Raw genomic sequence first — 16,611 nt, 5'->3', positions numbered from 1 at the left:
ATAATAACTGCTGTTCTATTGAGGGAAACATAATCTGCAAAGGGATATTAAAGTAAAATCATTTACACTTCATTTAAAATATTTTTATTTGAAATCAAACATTAGCTATAGGTATTTAGTTATGTATTAACAAAAAATATATGCATCTATGTACTGTGAAAATATACACCACTAAATTTTTATCACCGAAAAAATTTTAACAGGTTATGTAGAAACGTGTGGAATATTGAAAGCAAAAGAAAAAGAAATGGTTTTCATGAAGTTAATTTTTTTATTAAATTTTCATTAGTCCGTATTTTACGCGTCACAGCTGGGTCACTCCGCTGCTCGCTAGAGTAGTCGTACACGCTCGCACGTTGCATCGATCTGTCTGTCTCGCTCACGCCTCGACCACGCTTCCAGTGTTATTATTACATACTTAGCTAACTTAGACCAGTTTTAATTCTAATAAGTATTACATTATCGTACTTAAATAGTGCTAGCGACGCGTGTGTCAATAAATTACCAATTTTAGGAGGATATTTTGAGTCACTTTATTTTTCTCTTTTTTTTGCACAAATGGGATCAGTATCAATAACTCATTACCCAGAATTTTTTTTTTCGGTGATTAAAATTTAGTGGTGTATATGTTACAGGAAATGTATGAATTCTAGGAATTGTATACTATTCCTAGGAAATGTATACAATTCCGAAGCTATTTAGGAAATGTATAAAATATTGCTTCAGAGATTTTTTAATACGCACATATCCTAGGAAATGTATACTTTTCCTAGGAATTTTATAGAATTCCAATATTGTATTAGGAAATGTATAAAACTAAGCGGCGCTAGCGTTGTAGCGTGATCGGGTGCCACATTGGCCGATAGGTACTTTTAACTCACAATTATTTTGTTGTTTTCGCACTATTATACTTTGGGCGAAAAAAATATTTGCCTAAAATTTATTGGCATACCTTTCTTTCGGCATCACGCATATTACGGAAATCCCTAATTTTAACATCTCTGTTATTAAACTATTATTGGCATAAAGGTTCAATACTCCTGTAGCTGGATAACTAAGTCTCGGTTAGGTTAGGTTAGACTTGCGACCTTACAAATACACAGCTGCCGCGGAAGCGGCCGCCGAGCGCTCTTTTAAGTTTCGAAGAAAAAAATAATAAAAATAATTTTGTGTAAAAAAATTTTAGGCTTAAAATTTGTGTGCCATAGACAATTTAGGCGTACAAAAAATTTGGCGATTCGATAGACACCCCGCGTAATCGGATGATGCAATACCCTTCCCTCGCACCGCATGTCCACGCGTATTCATTGAAATCTTAAATTACATTTCCGATTGCTGTTTAGGAAATGTGTCTAATATAGTTTACATCACACATTTCCGGGTGATTTTAGGAATAATACACAATTCCTAGGAATTGTGTACAATGACGGATTTCATACATTTCCTGTAACATATATATTATTGCGATATTAAAAATAAATACAGGATGTTATGGACAAGTTGGCAAAGAAACTTAAACAATACATTATTAAATACATAGTTACTCTGTTAAATTACATTAGGTTTATTTGAAAACTAGTTATAGGTATACCCTTAAAATACCTATAATAACCTTACAGAAAATTCTATCTAATAATATGACGTGACAGTATTTGGTAGGGCTTGAAAATAACTTACAAACTGGCAACCGATGGGAGTTTAATCTGGAATAACGAGTGAAAAAGAAACCCTAAAAATATACGGTAGTGATAAATGGTTTTTGTAACAGTTAACTGTAACGCTATTGTGCCAACCTGTCCTTTATATTCTGAACTAGCTGACCCGGCGAACTTCGTACCGCCTTAGCGTAGAGATTTTCTTTATATTTTTTTCCGTAAAAACCTTGTACAGAGTATTAGAAAACTACAAAAAATAAATCAGCCAAATCGGTCACGCCGTTTTCATGTTATGTCGTGACAACGGAAAACGGGTTTCATTTTTATACAGGGTGACTTTTGTATCAGTATCCAAATTTTTTCCTGACATTAGGTATCGTTTATAGATGACATTTTTAATAAAAAATAGGTAGGTCAAATTTTAACATCAACTATTTTTTTCCTAACCAATTAATCACGTAGTGTGGTTACCGCGCTTAGCGCGTAAACATTTTGCGGGAGAGCTGGTCGAGCGGAGAGCTGGCAACGTGTGGCAACGCTCGACCGGCCGGCCTGGCCGCGCGGCGCTTCAATCAGTCGCCCGCGCAACCCATTACGAGACGCGCGTATCACTGCGCGCGCCGATCGTTCCGTCGTGCGGTCAACGTAACGATGTATTCGCAGCGCGAGTGTTATGAAATGATTCGGTGCTACATTTTAAGTGGAGAGAGTTTGAACCGGGCCCAGAGGAATACCTCGACTTCGTAACCAAGGACTAAACCCAACAGTGCCAAACCGGTGAACGATTTTAGCGGCAAACTGAAGCGAGATCCGCGAGCAAGTAGGTAAGTACCTACACGAGACGCGAAGTGCGAAATGACACTGTAGTTTTAAATAAACTCAAAGACAATGTACAAAAGCGTGCAAGTCTGTCTGGAGAAAAATGGTATGCACTTTGGGCAATTATTAAAATAACTACTCATAATTTGTTAGTTTGTTGTTAGGTTAGGTAGGTTTGGTAAGCAATCTCAATTATTGCACATGAAAATAACGATAAATACCCCCGAATAGGTACACAAGAAAAGTAGTGTTACCGCTCTCGGTGATTTTATTTTCTTTTTGATAGCGTAATTATTGTCGTAGGTATTTAATTTTTCTACTATAAATTAGTAAGTCTGTTTAATTAAAACTAATTACCACTTTGAAATCTTTTGCATTTTGACGGTCCTAAGCCCGTGAAAGTATGAAGGGAAAATCGACAACTTATAAATCGTATCGCAATGAATGAAATGCGGCGCGGGCAGGCGCGTACGTGTGTGCGTGCGTAAGCGAGTGAGCCGTGACCACGGTGTAAGTGTTTTTTCAGACTGTTTCTGGGTGCTTTATTTTGACATTTTTGTACTGGACGATACAAAAATAAAAAATACGTGTTTTGTCTTTCGCTTCATAGATTATTATATTAAAATTTGGATACTGATACAAAAGTCACCCTGTATATATAGATAATAAGTTTTATTCTATTAAAACTACCAATATATTTAAGACAAACCAATCTTAATAATTATAATTAAATATTTATGCTAAATGAACAAGTTTATATTGCTCGTTTCTTATTGCTAAGTATATGGAAATATCTTCACAAGTAGTAAAATTCCTAGCGTGGAATTGCATACAGCTATTGGAGCTACGTTACCTTTAACTTACTTCATATTATCATTTTATTTTTATCACAACATAACGTTTTATCATTAAAGATAAGTAGTAGTAGTTCATTTTGGACTCATTCGGGGTTAACTGATATTATTATAATCTGGCTAGATAATGTATTTCTACATGTACCTACTTAGTGCAACATAAATCAGGTCGTTGCTGGTCTAAAAACTGTTGTACAATAAGTGAAAACACCCGAATTTACTTTTACTTACTAATAAAAAGTTTACTTCGTTGTCTTAATATTCGTTTATTAGGGTTCATATTTTATAATATCAATAATTAAATTTGTACTACCACAGCTTAACTTAGCGGCATTAAAATGGAATGTATTAGTTTTCGATTTACTCGTATTCAGTGAATTACGATAAAATAATGTTGATTTGGACATTGCACTGAGGCAGGATAAATGATTGTACTTTTAAGTAGTAATTTTTGTTTTTCTTAACAACGCCATTAATATTATGTACGTTACAATTTAAATTAGAGCAAGCTCGTATTCCCAATTTCTTCGGATAACGTGTACACTGTACACCTTATGGTGCAGGGCAAAGTGGAGGGCATGAAGTCACATAGACGTTCGCTGCTGCAACTGCTGTTGCGGCCTCCTGCACGAGTGCACCGAGTTGACCACCAACAGGGAGATATCGTAAGGCGAGCTATATCCGCCCGCAAGAAACACCACATGACTCACTTTACTTAGAATACGATTATTGCTAAATTACAACCAAGTTACTTACATAATTAATCATTTCAATAACACATTCATTTATTAAACAACTAGCTTTACTAGTGACGACTAACGCTACTTTCTAAGAAAAGTAATTTTCTTAATTAAAATAATTTTATGAGCACGTACAAAAGTACAGGCGAATTTTTAGTGTGCATGGATGATCAAATTGGACTGAAATATCTATGATCTGAGGAAATAACCAAACGCGGTTCGATCTTGATAAAAGAACATAAGTTTTATCAAACTTAAAAAAATAAAGGATCAGATTTCCGGGTTTGCTTACGAATCATTTTTTGAAAAACTAACCATCAATCCCCAAGACTTAGTAGGTAAGTATATTTCGTTAATTTCATAATTCATGCATGCACACTGTCTTGTAAAATTCATCTTGTATACTTTGTGACATCGTCATCGTCAGTCTTCTTTGAGATGAGCGCTGCTGGTTTGTGTATTGGTTGCAGAAGTGGTAACATTACCTTCCGCATCTTCGTCGTCCACAGTCTCCAGCTTTGGTTTCACCGACAACTTCGATGCTTGAGCTAGCTTCAACATAGATGTCTCTGGTTCTATAGTAAATGCATCTTTGTCTTCTTTCTCACAGGTATCAAAATCATTGAGCACATCGCCAAATGGTATGATTTTAGCGAATTCCATAAGTGAACCCACAGCTGGTTTCTCCATTGGTATCGATTCAGTCACTATTTTCTTGCTGCACACTCTCCACTCATCCACCATTATAAGATGTTTACTTAGATCCCAACCTGGTGAGATAAAACTAAATATCACATAAATAGTTTAGGTTTCAGTCAAGCTTTAACATGATTTTGAGATGCTTCCTTAATAGATATAATTTTAGGTAGTGCAATCGCAAAATGTAGTACGCAATAGTACGCAGAACTGACGGCCGATGGTACGCAAATAGTACGCAGAACTGACGGCCGATGGGGCAGCAAGGTTCTGGAATGGAGGCCGCGTACCGGAAAACGCAGCGTGGGACGTCCACCTACAAGGTGGACTGACGACATCGTAAAGGTAGCAGGGAAGCGCTGTATGCAGGCTGCTACCAATCGATCAACGTGGAAAGCATTAGGGGAGGCCTATGTTCAGCAGTGCTGGACGTCCTATGGCTGAAATGATGAATCGCAAAATGAACCTACATTATGACTATTTTACCCTGTGCTTTTTTAATCAGTAAGCCTCTGCGCAGACCATCGATTTTTCGTCGGCCGATAGTTTAGTCGGGCAGTTGATCAGTGTGGGAATGTATGGAAGTGCGCACATTACGCCGATTTGATTTGGCCGATTCTTCATACAAATTAAAATCGGGCACAACTATCGGCCAACTAAAAATCGATGGTCTGCGCCTAGTCTAAGGGCTATATTTCACCGGGACACCATGGTCCTGCTTTGCGCAACCAAACGGACACCAGGTGAGTTACCTACTCTCTATAGAGCCGTATACATTTTGTTGGTAGCCGGCGACTGGTTACGCCGCCATGGTGTCCCGGTGAAATATAGCCCTAAAGGATAAAGTAAGAGCTCTTTCAAATTAGACGTTTTGAGACGACGTTTGTTGTCCGTTTGCAGGACCGTGCCACGGTAATACCGTACACTGTATTACAACTGCGTTGGAAAAAAAATGACAATCAATTACCGCACGACTGACATCCTGCTCAAAACGCCTAATTTGAAAGAGCTCTAAGACCGGTTGAACTCATTGCACTCGTAAACTCAAATGCACGCGTAAACTCTTAAGTATATGACTTTAGAGTTACATTTCAATGAAGAATGTTCACTAATTTTGTTTTTTAGCTTTCTGTATTCTCTGTTAAAAATAAAAAATACACGTGAAAGAATTATTTCGATACGTCAATTACTTTCCAAGATATTGAATTTTAAAAGTGCGGGCGGCGGCCGGCCCGCCATTTTATGCGCGTGACGTCATATTACAACGACTGGCTCATATTTGTATGGGTGGAATCTTGCAAACTGAATTAAGACCCACTTCCAGGCAACCGATTAAGCTGAAATTTCGCAAACACATGTGATTTGGATGACCATGCAATATTATGATGACATGGAGCTGATCTGATGATGGAGCTGGAAGGTGGCCATAGGAACTCTATAATAAAACGACTTAAATGCATCGAGTTTGGGCTCGTTCGTTTTGTATTGATGAGTATTTTAATTCTATATAGTAATCGGGGTCTAATGATGGAGCTGGAAGGTAATTCGCAATAAAACGACACAATCGCATCAAGTTTGGGTTTGGTTCAATTTTAATTTCTGTGATGGGTCTGGGTGTTAATATGTATAATAAGTTTGTATTTACAAAAAAAAAATTATTTAAGTATGTTTATATCCGTTTTCTAGTGAGCGGACGCTGTGAATGTACGTCACACGGGGTCACGTGACCGTCGGCGGGACTCAATATTTAAGCGAACTTTGAATGCCTATAAAATCATAACTACTGGGTATTTTTGAATGAAATAAAAACTAATGTATTTGTAAATGTAAAAGCTTAACTGTAACATAGGTTTCAAGTGATTTTGCATACCTAGTAACATTCTCAATTCTTATGTTTTGGGTACCTACTATTTCATATATGATGTCACAATATCTTAGTCGCCTGACAAGCGAAGGGTCGTAGGTTCGATTCCCACCTTAGACAACTAGATTTTTACAAATTATAAAAAAATAGTCTAAAATTAAAAAAAAATACTTACCAGTAGTTATTAAGCCAGCTCGGACTCTGCGCCATTCCGTTTGTACAATTTTATCCACATATCCTATAAGCTCGTGAGTTGGCTCGTAGAGAAAACCACTCAATGTATCCGGAGTCTCTGTTGGCTCCCGGCTCCATTCCGCAGATTGCAAGGTTTGGCACACTTGGGCAAACGGACGTGAGTCGCCATTACTGTGGTACATTGACTACAAATTTAAATAAATCTTAATTAATATCGCGGAAGCCTTGCCGTTACGAGCGCATTTTAAAAGAATAACACCTTAAATAACACGTATTTCGTACTTTTTAAACAAATTAAAATTAGTTTATTTTGCAGTATTTCTTTAACCCTACCAACTGCTTCGGGACAACAAATGCTGAAAAGACGCAGCGAAAGAAACTCAGTCTCTTTAATTAATATTAAATAAAAATTAACTCACCAACGGGAAATCGTTTATAGCACAGACGATAATAGATAGTAAAACAGCATGGAAGTATGCACATAAAATGTCATCAGTTGTAGCATCATCCTTGATAAGTACATACATTTTTCTTTTGTTGATACACGGGACCAGTACATACATTCGTTCGCTATAAACTTCCTTGATACTCATCATGTACGAAGCTTTGGGTCGCTGACTAATGAATTTCTTTATAGAACATCCCACCCGTATTTGAAAACCACAAAGCTTTAAATCTGTGAAGGTAATGATGTGCATATCTGGTAAGTATAGCATGTATGGTAAGTAAGTACTACGAGTATTAAAAAATCATAAGAATTTGATACCTAGTAAATTTGGTCCCAAATGATAAAATATGATGGGCTCTTTACGATTGATTTCACATGGTGTAGGTAAAACTTCTTGCCTCAGATAAGTATCAACTACTTGTAGAAATCTTGGCTCATTTAGTGTTCTTAAACACACAGCACGTACAGCAAAGTAGTTGAAAATTATGTGTAGTACCATCATTAATAGAAATATTACAAGAGAGTTCCTAAAAAAATTAACTTTGAAATTACACAATTAGGATAAATTAATTACCTTTAATTAATTTAGAGGAAAAGTTTATCAATTTTTAAGAAATTATAGTAATAGAAACAAGACAACTTAGTGTTCACAAAATGCAGTCGGAGCCTCCGACTCGGAAACATCAAATACATAATTCACCAACAAAACAACTAGTCATTGATGCCTCTGACTACATTTGTGAAAACATAGTCTTGTTTCTATCTTTTCTGTTTCCATCAAGCCGTTCAGGCTACAGAGCGTGCCAAAGAGCGTGTCAAAACCACCTTTGACTGCAAAAACCAGATTCATATTCATATCTTTTTACTAGTGAAAAATGCCTTCAGAGCTGCCATTTATTAATTTTAATGCCTTTTGACAGTGCTAGACTATATTGATTTTATTTAAAAGGGTAAGATTCATAATCGGACATGTTTTGAGATGAACACGAATTTCACCCTAGGTGTAATGTTGCATTCTTGTATCGTATTATCGTAACATACCAACATGTCACCATCAGGAGTCTCACATGAGGGTATCAAGTTGAGATGCTTTAAGCTTCTTGTCTTTATGGCAATCAGTCTGTACGTAATTGTAAAAGAAATGTGACTGTCTATTTATGACTTATTAAATACGATACATACCCAAAAACGGTTATGATCAGCAATGCTGCAAAAGATGCTACCAGGTTTACTGCAGTTTCTTGAGCAGAGTCTTTAGCAGATACATCAGCCATATTGCCTCTTATAGCATGATGCTGGGTCATGGCAGCTCTGGTGGCTCCTCCTGAGAAAAACAAAATAGTCTCTTTGTAATGGTTTTTGTAATTAGAATCTCTTAGATTTTGAGTGGAAATGCACATTACAGTTTACAGTACAAAGACTTCTAGGCCAGTAGAATTAAACACAAAAATTGATTAAATCGGAAATAATTCCTACAAAAGATTTTTTTGCTTTAATGGCTTCATTGGTTGCCCATTAAGACTCTCCTAAGTTTTCGACTTCGACGGAGTTGTGCTTAAGTGGTGGGGCCCCCCGAAAGCGGCGTTTTTTCGGTTTTCCGGTTATACCGCGTAAAGGACTTACCCTATCGAAAAGTGGTCTTCATGACGGTTAAAGGGCACTTAATCCTGCATTGAATAAGACCAAATTCATATGTTTTGGACAAACCGTTCTCGCGCTAAAGTTCGGCAAAGTAGAAAATATACGTATAATTAATGACCCTCTCCACGTCCAATGGCTTGTTACCCACATGCAGTGGCGGCGTAAGGCGTAGGCGACGTGGGCCACCGCCTACGGCCTCGCGGAACAAGGGGCCTCGCGCATCAAAAATTTTGCTCACATGTCAAATTCAACTTTTAAATACTATTAAATACTAGCTTTTGCCCGCGGTTTCACCCGCGTGAAATTTAGTAGGTATGTCACAGATCGTCATAAATTATAGCCTATATGTTAATCTGGGTTATAAACCGTAATACTGTAAAGTTTCAACAAAATCCGTTCAGTAGTTTTTGCGTGAAAAAGTAACAAACATCCAGACATCCAAACATCCAGACATCATGACATCCAAACTTTCGCATTTATAATATTAGTAGGATTAGTAGGATAAATTATTGATAGCTAAACAATGTAGTTAAATTTTTTTTTTTCCAAACAAATCCAGCCATAATCAGACACAAAATTAAGCAACAACACGGTTTTAAGTGACAAACATTATTCTTTGGCGCAAAATTCCTTTAAAAATAATCACTGAATCAAGAAATCAGAAACTGTCAATGAATAGACCATTGACCCGTTTTTTTTTATTATTTCATAAAATCCGTCTTCAGGTCGCCACAGAACAAGGCCTCGCGAAATCTGTCTTGCCCACATCAAATTTAGGTCTTGCCCCGCCACTGCCCACATGCTTCCAAGCCTTGTAAAGGGTCGCCTTAATCAGTGTAACCCTAACAAGGCTCACGAGTTTGATTCGCTTATCCTTGTTTGTCCCAGCCGTTCCTTAACTGCGTTGCTGCACCTCTTCCTGACACTCTCCTGAACGACTCTGTGTTACCTAATGTGGCTGCCTCTCTTCCTTGTACCCTCCTGTACGATTGCATTGCTTAGCTATATGCCTGGTCCAAGGTTCGACGCCACAAAATCAACTTTGTACGCGTGAAAATAGTTTAAATACTATTTTCCGTGCTTGCAACATTTTTCTTTACTGCTTCGCCTCTATTAGTCGTAGAGTGATTGTATATATCCTATAGCCTTCCTCAATGTATGAGCTATTCAACACAAAAATAATGATTTCAATCACACTAGTAATTCTTAAGATTAGCGCGTTCAAACAAACAAACAAAAAACTCTTCAGCGTTTTAATATGAACTTGTTGTTGTTGATTTTTGGCGTCGAACCTTAGACCAGGCATACGGCTAGGCAACGTAGTCATGCAGGAGGATACAAGGAAGAGGGGCAGCCACAGTAGGTAACACAGAGTCGTTCAGGTGAGTGCCAGGAAGAGGTGCAGCAACCGCAGTTAAGGAACGGCTGGGACGAACAAGGATAGGCGCATCAAGCTCGTAAGCCTTGATAGGGTTACACTGGTTGAGGTGGCCCTTTTCAAGACTTGGAAGCCTGTGGGTAACAAACCATTGGACGTGGAGAGGGTCATTAATTATACGTATATTTTCTACTTTGCCGAACATTAGCGCGAGAACGGTTTGTCCAAAACATATGAATTTGGTCTTATTCAATGCAAGATTAAGTGCCCTTCAACCGTCATGAAGACCACTTTTTGATAGGGTAAGTCCTTTACGCGGTATAACTGGAAAACCGAAAAAATGCCTCTTTCGGGGGCCCCCACCACTTAAGCACAACTCCGTCGAAGTCGAAAACTTAGGAGAGTCTTAATGGGCAACCAATGAAGCCATTAAAACAATAAAATCTTTTGTAGGAATTATTTCCGATTTAAAAGCTAATTCTACTGGACTATTCATATAATTATGTTAAATGTTACATAATAATATTTAGAAATTAGTTTTACCTGCCACTCCCACAATCGCCTTCATTACTGTGCTCACACATAATGCGAATGTTGTATAGTTTTTAAATAATGGTAGAGCAATTTCAATACACATTGCAGCATCATTGAGAGTATCAGCATATAACCTCCATTTCTTACTGTAGGCATCCAAGTAGGTACTAAAACAATAAATAGGCAGGTAAGTTTGAAATTTTTAAATTATTTACAAAGCCGATAATACATTTATGTCAATTTATATTTTTCGTAATCTCCTAGAGCAGTGTTCCGCTGCACACTGGTGCACCGTGGTCATCATTAGATGGTATGCCTTGGAGAAATAAGACTATCTTATAAACTTATTTTTAGTAAGTAAGTAAGGTAAGACTAATAAAAGTAATTACTTGAAATTGATTTTTCATGGTGTACAGTAGAATCTCGATTATCCGAATATCCGATTATACGGACTCTTTCTTCACAGTGTCTAATTACCGATTTAGGGTCTGGACCCATAAAAACGGAAGGCGCCGCCACCATAACACGGTATGGACTTCTCTTAGTTCATTGTTAAAAGAAATGGATTTATCCAATGGTCTAAAATTTATATTTTTAGACTCTAAATGATGTATTGAAAAGCCTTTCTATTAAATATTGTTTGATTTTACTTTGAAATCGATTATCTGGATTTTCGATTATCCGGAACACCCCTGGTTTTAATTTATCCGGATAATCGAGATTCTACTGTACCTTAAAAAAAATTGATTTCCTAGATGTACCTTGAACAACTTTGCGGAACACTGCCCTAGAGCAGGAGTGCATTAAAAGGTAAATGACATACCCATGACTGAAAGCAAAGAATATTTTACCAAGATGACCACACCCATCTTTAATAACCCAAGTGACAGTGGCAGCCAGGGGAGTCGCAGCCGTGTCTCCCACTCCCACACCCCGTAATACTTCCTGTGTGGCCAAAGTGCCTGAAAAGTTTACATTGACTTCAGTAAAACATGAACTAGAATTTCAGGTTCAAAGTAAAGCGAGTCTTACCTGTTATAGTACTACAAAAAGCTTGTGCAGTATCCCAAACCTGGTAAGCTATATAATCTTTGCTCACACTATCCGGGTAACCTTGTGGTAAAAAAATTTTGGTGAACCAGCCAGCAACATCGCTTAACTTCTGTTCATCTAATACAACTATGTTACTTTGTTCTGAAATAATAATATTTTTTTTTAAATTAAAGTAAACTAACATTACTGATACTTTAAGAGTAGGCGCACATCGCTGATTTTTCGTCGGCCGATAGTTTAGTCGGGCAGTTGATCAGTATGGGCATGTATGGGAGTGCGCACACTACGCCGATTCGATTTGGCCGATTCTTCATACAATTTAAAATCGGGCACAACTATCGGCCAACTAAAAATCAACGGTGTGCGCCTACTCTGAATCGCCACGTATATACATAAAAGATATGCTGACACAAAAAAACTAATGTTTCAGCATACCGATATTTCCTGTGAAACATGAAAGTGTCTTACCTGGAGGTTTAACATAATACCTAACGTTAGGACTTGAACCATATTTTTCTTTAACAACAATTTCGCCTTCATGAATTGTAAACATTGTAGGTACTGAACACTGAAGTTACGAACAACTTATTTTATTCTTTTCACTGAATGATTCGTTACAATAAACTATCACAACAAAAGCATTTCCATACTGTATATAATTATCTACTTAAAAAATAAGACCAGTTAGGTTTGGTAAGATTAAATTAAATTTTTTGCTTGTGATGAACAACAATCACTATTGTAAAAAAATGTCAACAACAGCTGACAGACAAGACAACCACAGACAGAGGCACAGATGAGATGACAAGTATGACAACAACCACAGACAACTATCGGAGGGAGGGAAGCATTAATTTCTGGAGGGGAGGGAGGCGCGGATGCACAGAATCCACTGACGTATTATATCTCATGGACTTTGCGTAACCATAAAATAAACGTGCAAGATACATACACGATTTAAGAAAACAACATGGCCGCAATATAGGCAATCGTTTCATGGCAATCAGCACGTCACATGAAAATGTTGCCAGAATGAGTACTGATCAAACATTATCTATCTCTTTTTTCATACGTCACCATGGGTAAGTTAGAAAGAGATAAACAGCCGTTTGTCATTAATGTCGATTTGATATACAAAGAAGAACGGTCACGCCCCATACAAAAAAACCCAGACCCGACAGAAACGAGACATACCTCAGTTTTTTTGTCATGTCTTAATTAGTTAAATTATATATTTTTTATATTCGAAATCTATGTATAACACCAAAATATTACCCTTTGTTTTTGTTCAGGCATTATACAAAAACTAATACAAAATGCCTATTTATCAACAAAATTGGTATTGGTAAATGTGGAAGCTGGTAACATTGAATTTTTGGATTTTGTAACTTCTCGTTTCCACCCTGTATAATCCGGCTGTATCTCCAGGTCACCTAGATACATTCCATAGCAGGCTAGCAGCTGTAATAGACATTTAGGTACATACATTTACCAATTTTAGTGATAAATAGGCATTTTGTATTAGTTTTTGTATAACTCCTGAACAAAAACAAAGGGTAATACACTCGCGAGCAAAAGTATGGAATCACTTACATGAAGTTGTTTCCACGCGATCTTGTGTACTAACGAATTTGTTAGTAACAAAAAAAGTGGCACCATTTTAAAGATTAAACTTTTAACTTTAAATTGATACCAAATTTATTTAAATCACATCAGTATTTAAAAAGATATCCCGGTTAATGTGAATAAATAAGGAAAAAGACATGTATCAACTCTTTGATACGTCGCAAGTTGCGGCCTATTTACTCCCTATAAAAGCACGTGTTTTCGGATTTTGCTTTCACACGTTGATCCTTACACATCTCCGCTTCTTTTGACACTTTACCTGGGATTCTACACCTTCAGAAGCAACACAAATCGTTGCACTATTGCAAGAAGAGCTCAGCCAGCGGGCTGTCGCACGTCAGCTCCACATAAGCCAGTCCTGGGTTTCGAAAGTTTTAAGACGCTTTCGGGAGACTAGTGGCTTTATCCCGAGACCAAGTTCTGAACAGCGCCGGTGCACATCGCAGAGGGATGACCGTTTTTTCATGTCAACCTCTCTATAAAATCGTCATTTGACTGGTATCGAAGTCCAGCAAGAGCTCAAAAATGTTCGTAGGATAGCTGTTAGCAAGTGGACAGTTCGTCTAAGATATAAGCAATAGAATTTGACTCCAAAAAGGCCTGCCACGGGCTCGAAGCTGACGGCAGGTCACCGATAAGCACGATTTCAATTTGCTCGTACACATCTCGATGGGAAGTCGAGCAAGCCACCCCTATAAGCCACTGTTTCAGCGAACCAGCACTGCACAAATCTCTCCCCAGGCCGCCTATAGACCCGACCTCTTCGACTGCTGCACTGCAAACACAGTCTGCATTCATCGGAGAACAAAACTCGCCTCCATTACTCGCCTTCCCATCAAAATAAGTGCGAGCTAATTGAAAGCGCGCTAGTCGGTGACTTGCCGTCAGTTTCGAGCCTGTGGCAGACCTTTTTGGAGTCAAATTCTATTGCTCATATCTTAGACGAACTGTCCACTCGCTAACAGCTATCCTACGAACATTTCTGAGCTCTTGCTGGACGTCGATATCAGTCAAATAACGATTTCATAGAGAGTTTGACATGAAAAAACGGTCATCCCTCTGCGATGTGCACCGGCGCTGTTCAGAACTTGGTCTCGGGATAAAGCCACCAGTCTCCTGAAAGCGTCTTAAAACTTTAGAAACCCAAGACTGGCTTATGTGGAGCTGACGTGCGACAGCCCGCTGGCTGAGCCCTTCTTGCAATAGTGCAACGATTTGTGCTGCTTCTGAAGGTGTAGAATCCCAGGTAAAGTGTCAAAAGAAGCGGAGATGTGTAAGGATCAACGTGTGAAAGCAAAAATCCGAAAACACGTGCTTTTATAGGGGGTAAATAGGCCGCAACTCGCGACATATCAAACAGTTGATACATGTCTTTTTCCTTACTTCTTTACATCAGCCGGGATATCTTTTTAAATACTGGTGTGATTTAAATGAATTTGGTATCAATTTAAAGTTAAAAGTTTAATCTTTAAAATGGTGCCACTTTTTTATTACTAACAAATTCGTTAGTTCACAAGATCGCTTGGAAACAACTTCATGTAAGTGATTCCATACTTTTGCTCGCAAGTGTATTTTGGTGTTATACATAGATTTCGAATATAAAAAATATATAATTTAACTAATTAAGACATGACAAAAAAACTGAGGTATGTCTCGTTTCTGTCGGGCCTGGGTCACAGATGACCGTTCTTCTTTGTTTAAGCAATGTTTGTATAGATCAATATTTCCTCTCCACTATAACTATCCATTTCCGTTTTTGCTCTCGCTCTCAGCAAATGGTGATTCTTTGCGATAGAACGAGACGACATGACAGGCAATGGATAGTTAACCCTGTTGCCGATGGTACTTAACAGTGTGGCCGTGAACACAGTACTACCACTACAGTAGTACCGTAGTACACTGAACTATCCCACCAATCTCATTGACAGGAGGGCGCCACCTTCGTTCAACTATACAGGATGGAATTTTGTAAAGCCTATAAAATATAGAGTTTCCAACATGGCAAAAATCGGAACCAACGATTCGGTATTGACGGTGGCGCTCCCCTGTCAATGTCACGGGTGGAACTACACTAACTGTCACAGTGTATTTCATTTAGTAAAGATGAACTTCCGAAGGAATAACTAACTTTATGCCACTGGAAGTACCTATTTATGCCGAAATTACAACGTTTGTGACGTTTTGGCACTTGTTGGCACTCGTCTGTCTAGGCCTAGGGGCTCAGTCAGGGTGCGGAAACTTCCATACTACGGTCATAGAAGTGAAACTTGCTTCCAAACAGCGACATCGGTGGATAAATTCAAATACTTTTTAACTACCCTAAAACGCTCTAGATGTCGCTGCTCCTGTTTCCTTCATATTTTCATTTTTTTCTTAATTAAAATATATTTGAGAATGTTGTTAATTACATTGTGAAAACTTTTTTTAAAACGAAATTAATTTGTTTTAATTTAAAACTGAACGGTGACATTTTTTGTTATAATTTACATAATAGAGTAGTAGAAATTACTATTTAACATATGGCAACTTTGTTTTTCCTCCAAAATGGCCGGTGTGTTGTTTTTGCTAATTTTGCTAATTAAATGCATTCTTGTTTTCTTAGCCATCGTTTAAGTGTTCTGTGGCCCTATTAAAGTATTGAAGAGTCGAGTCAAATTCAAGTTCATTCCTTCGTACCTGCTGCTGTTCTGGTTCATCGGAGTTTTGTTCGTTCCTTCGTGAATCGCGAAGAAACTTTCTGTTATGTTCACAAGTGATCTGAGTTTTCTCAATGTGCAAATGCTTTTTAGTGTTGTTGAAAACTTTGCGAAAAGACGCTTTTGGTGTATAATATTATGTGTGTTCATAAATAAAGTAAAATTATTAAATTCAAAAGTATTTGTTTATTTGCATTTCAATGTGCAATGTAGAATTTTTCCAAATCCATTGTTTTGAAAATAATACAATAAGTACACCATAAAGATAAATATTTTCAAAATAATGGATTTGGAAAAATTCTACATTGTACATCATAAAAACAACAATGAGGATCAGTACTGTTGTAGAAAATTCAATAAAACTAGTAATTACGTTAGTCAAGACATAATTAAGACATAAGAAAGATATATC

The 16,611-nt window shown here is 37.5% G+C and overlaps 1 protein-coding gene across 3 annotated transcripts; it reads right to left on the bottom strand.

Moving 5' to 3' along the window:
* Nucleotides 1–67: 67 nt before the first annotated feature.
* Nucleotides 68–12,668, bottom strand: LOC135086800 (RUS family member 1). 3 transcript variants are annotated; one of them, XM_063981593.1, is made up of 9 exons: nucleotides 12,313–12,668; nucleotides 11,857–12,018; nucleotides 11,648–11,786; nucleotides 10,834–10,991; nucleotides 8,454–8,595; nucleotides 7,590–7,798; nucleotides 7,243–7,499; nucleotides 6,804–7,008; nucleotides 68–4,838 (listed from the first exon to the last, which is right to left on the bottom strand). In XM_063981593.1, exons 1-9 carry the CDS (start codon nucleotides 12,428–12,430, stop codon nucleotides 4,492–4,494), a joined length of 1,737 nt encoding a protein of 578 aa, XP_063837663.1. In that variant the 5' UTR covers nucleotides 12,431–12,668; the 3' UTR covers nucleotides 68–4,491. The 3 variants fall into 3 exon arrangements, with proteins under 3 accessions (XP_063837663.1, XP_063837664.1, XP_063837665.1); XM_063981594.1 differs by having other exon boundaries at nucleotides 12,346–12,668; XM_063981595.1 differs by having other exon boundaries at nucleotides 12,366–12,437.
* Nucleotides 12,669–16,611: the final 3,943 nt, after the last annotated feature.

This window comes from Ostrinia nubilalis, chromosome Z (assembly GCF_963855985.1).
Source record: "Ostrinia nubilalis chromosome Z, ilOstNubi1.1, whole genome shotgun sequence".
NCBI lineage: Eukaryota > Metazoa > Arthropoda > Insecta > Lepidoptera > Crambidae > Ostrinia > Ostrinia nubilalis.
Note: the sequence above shows the minus strand (reverse complement) of the source record. Positions and strands in the feature narration are given on the sequence as shown.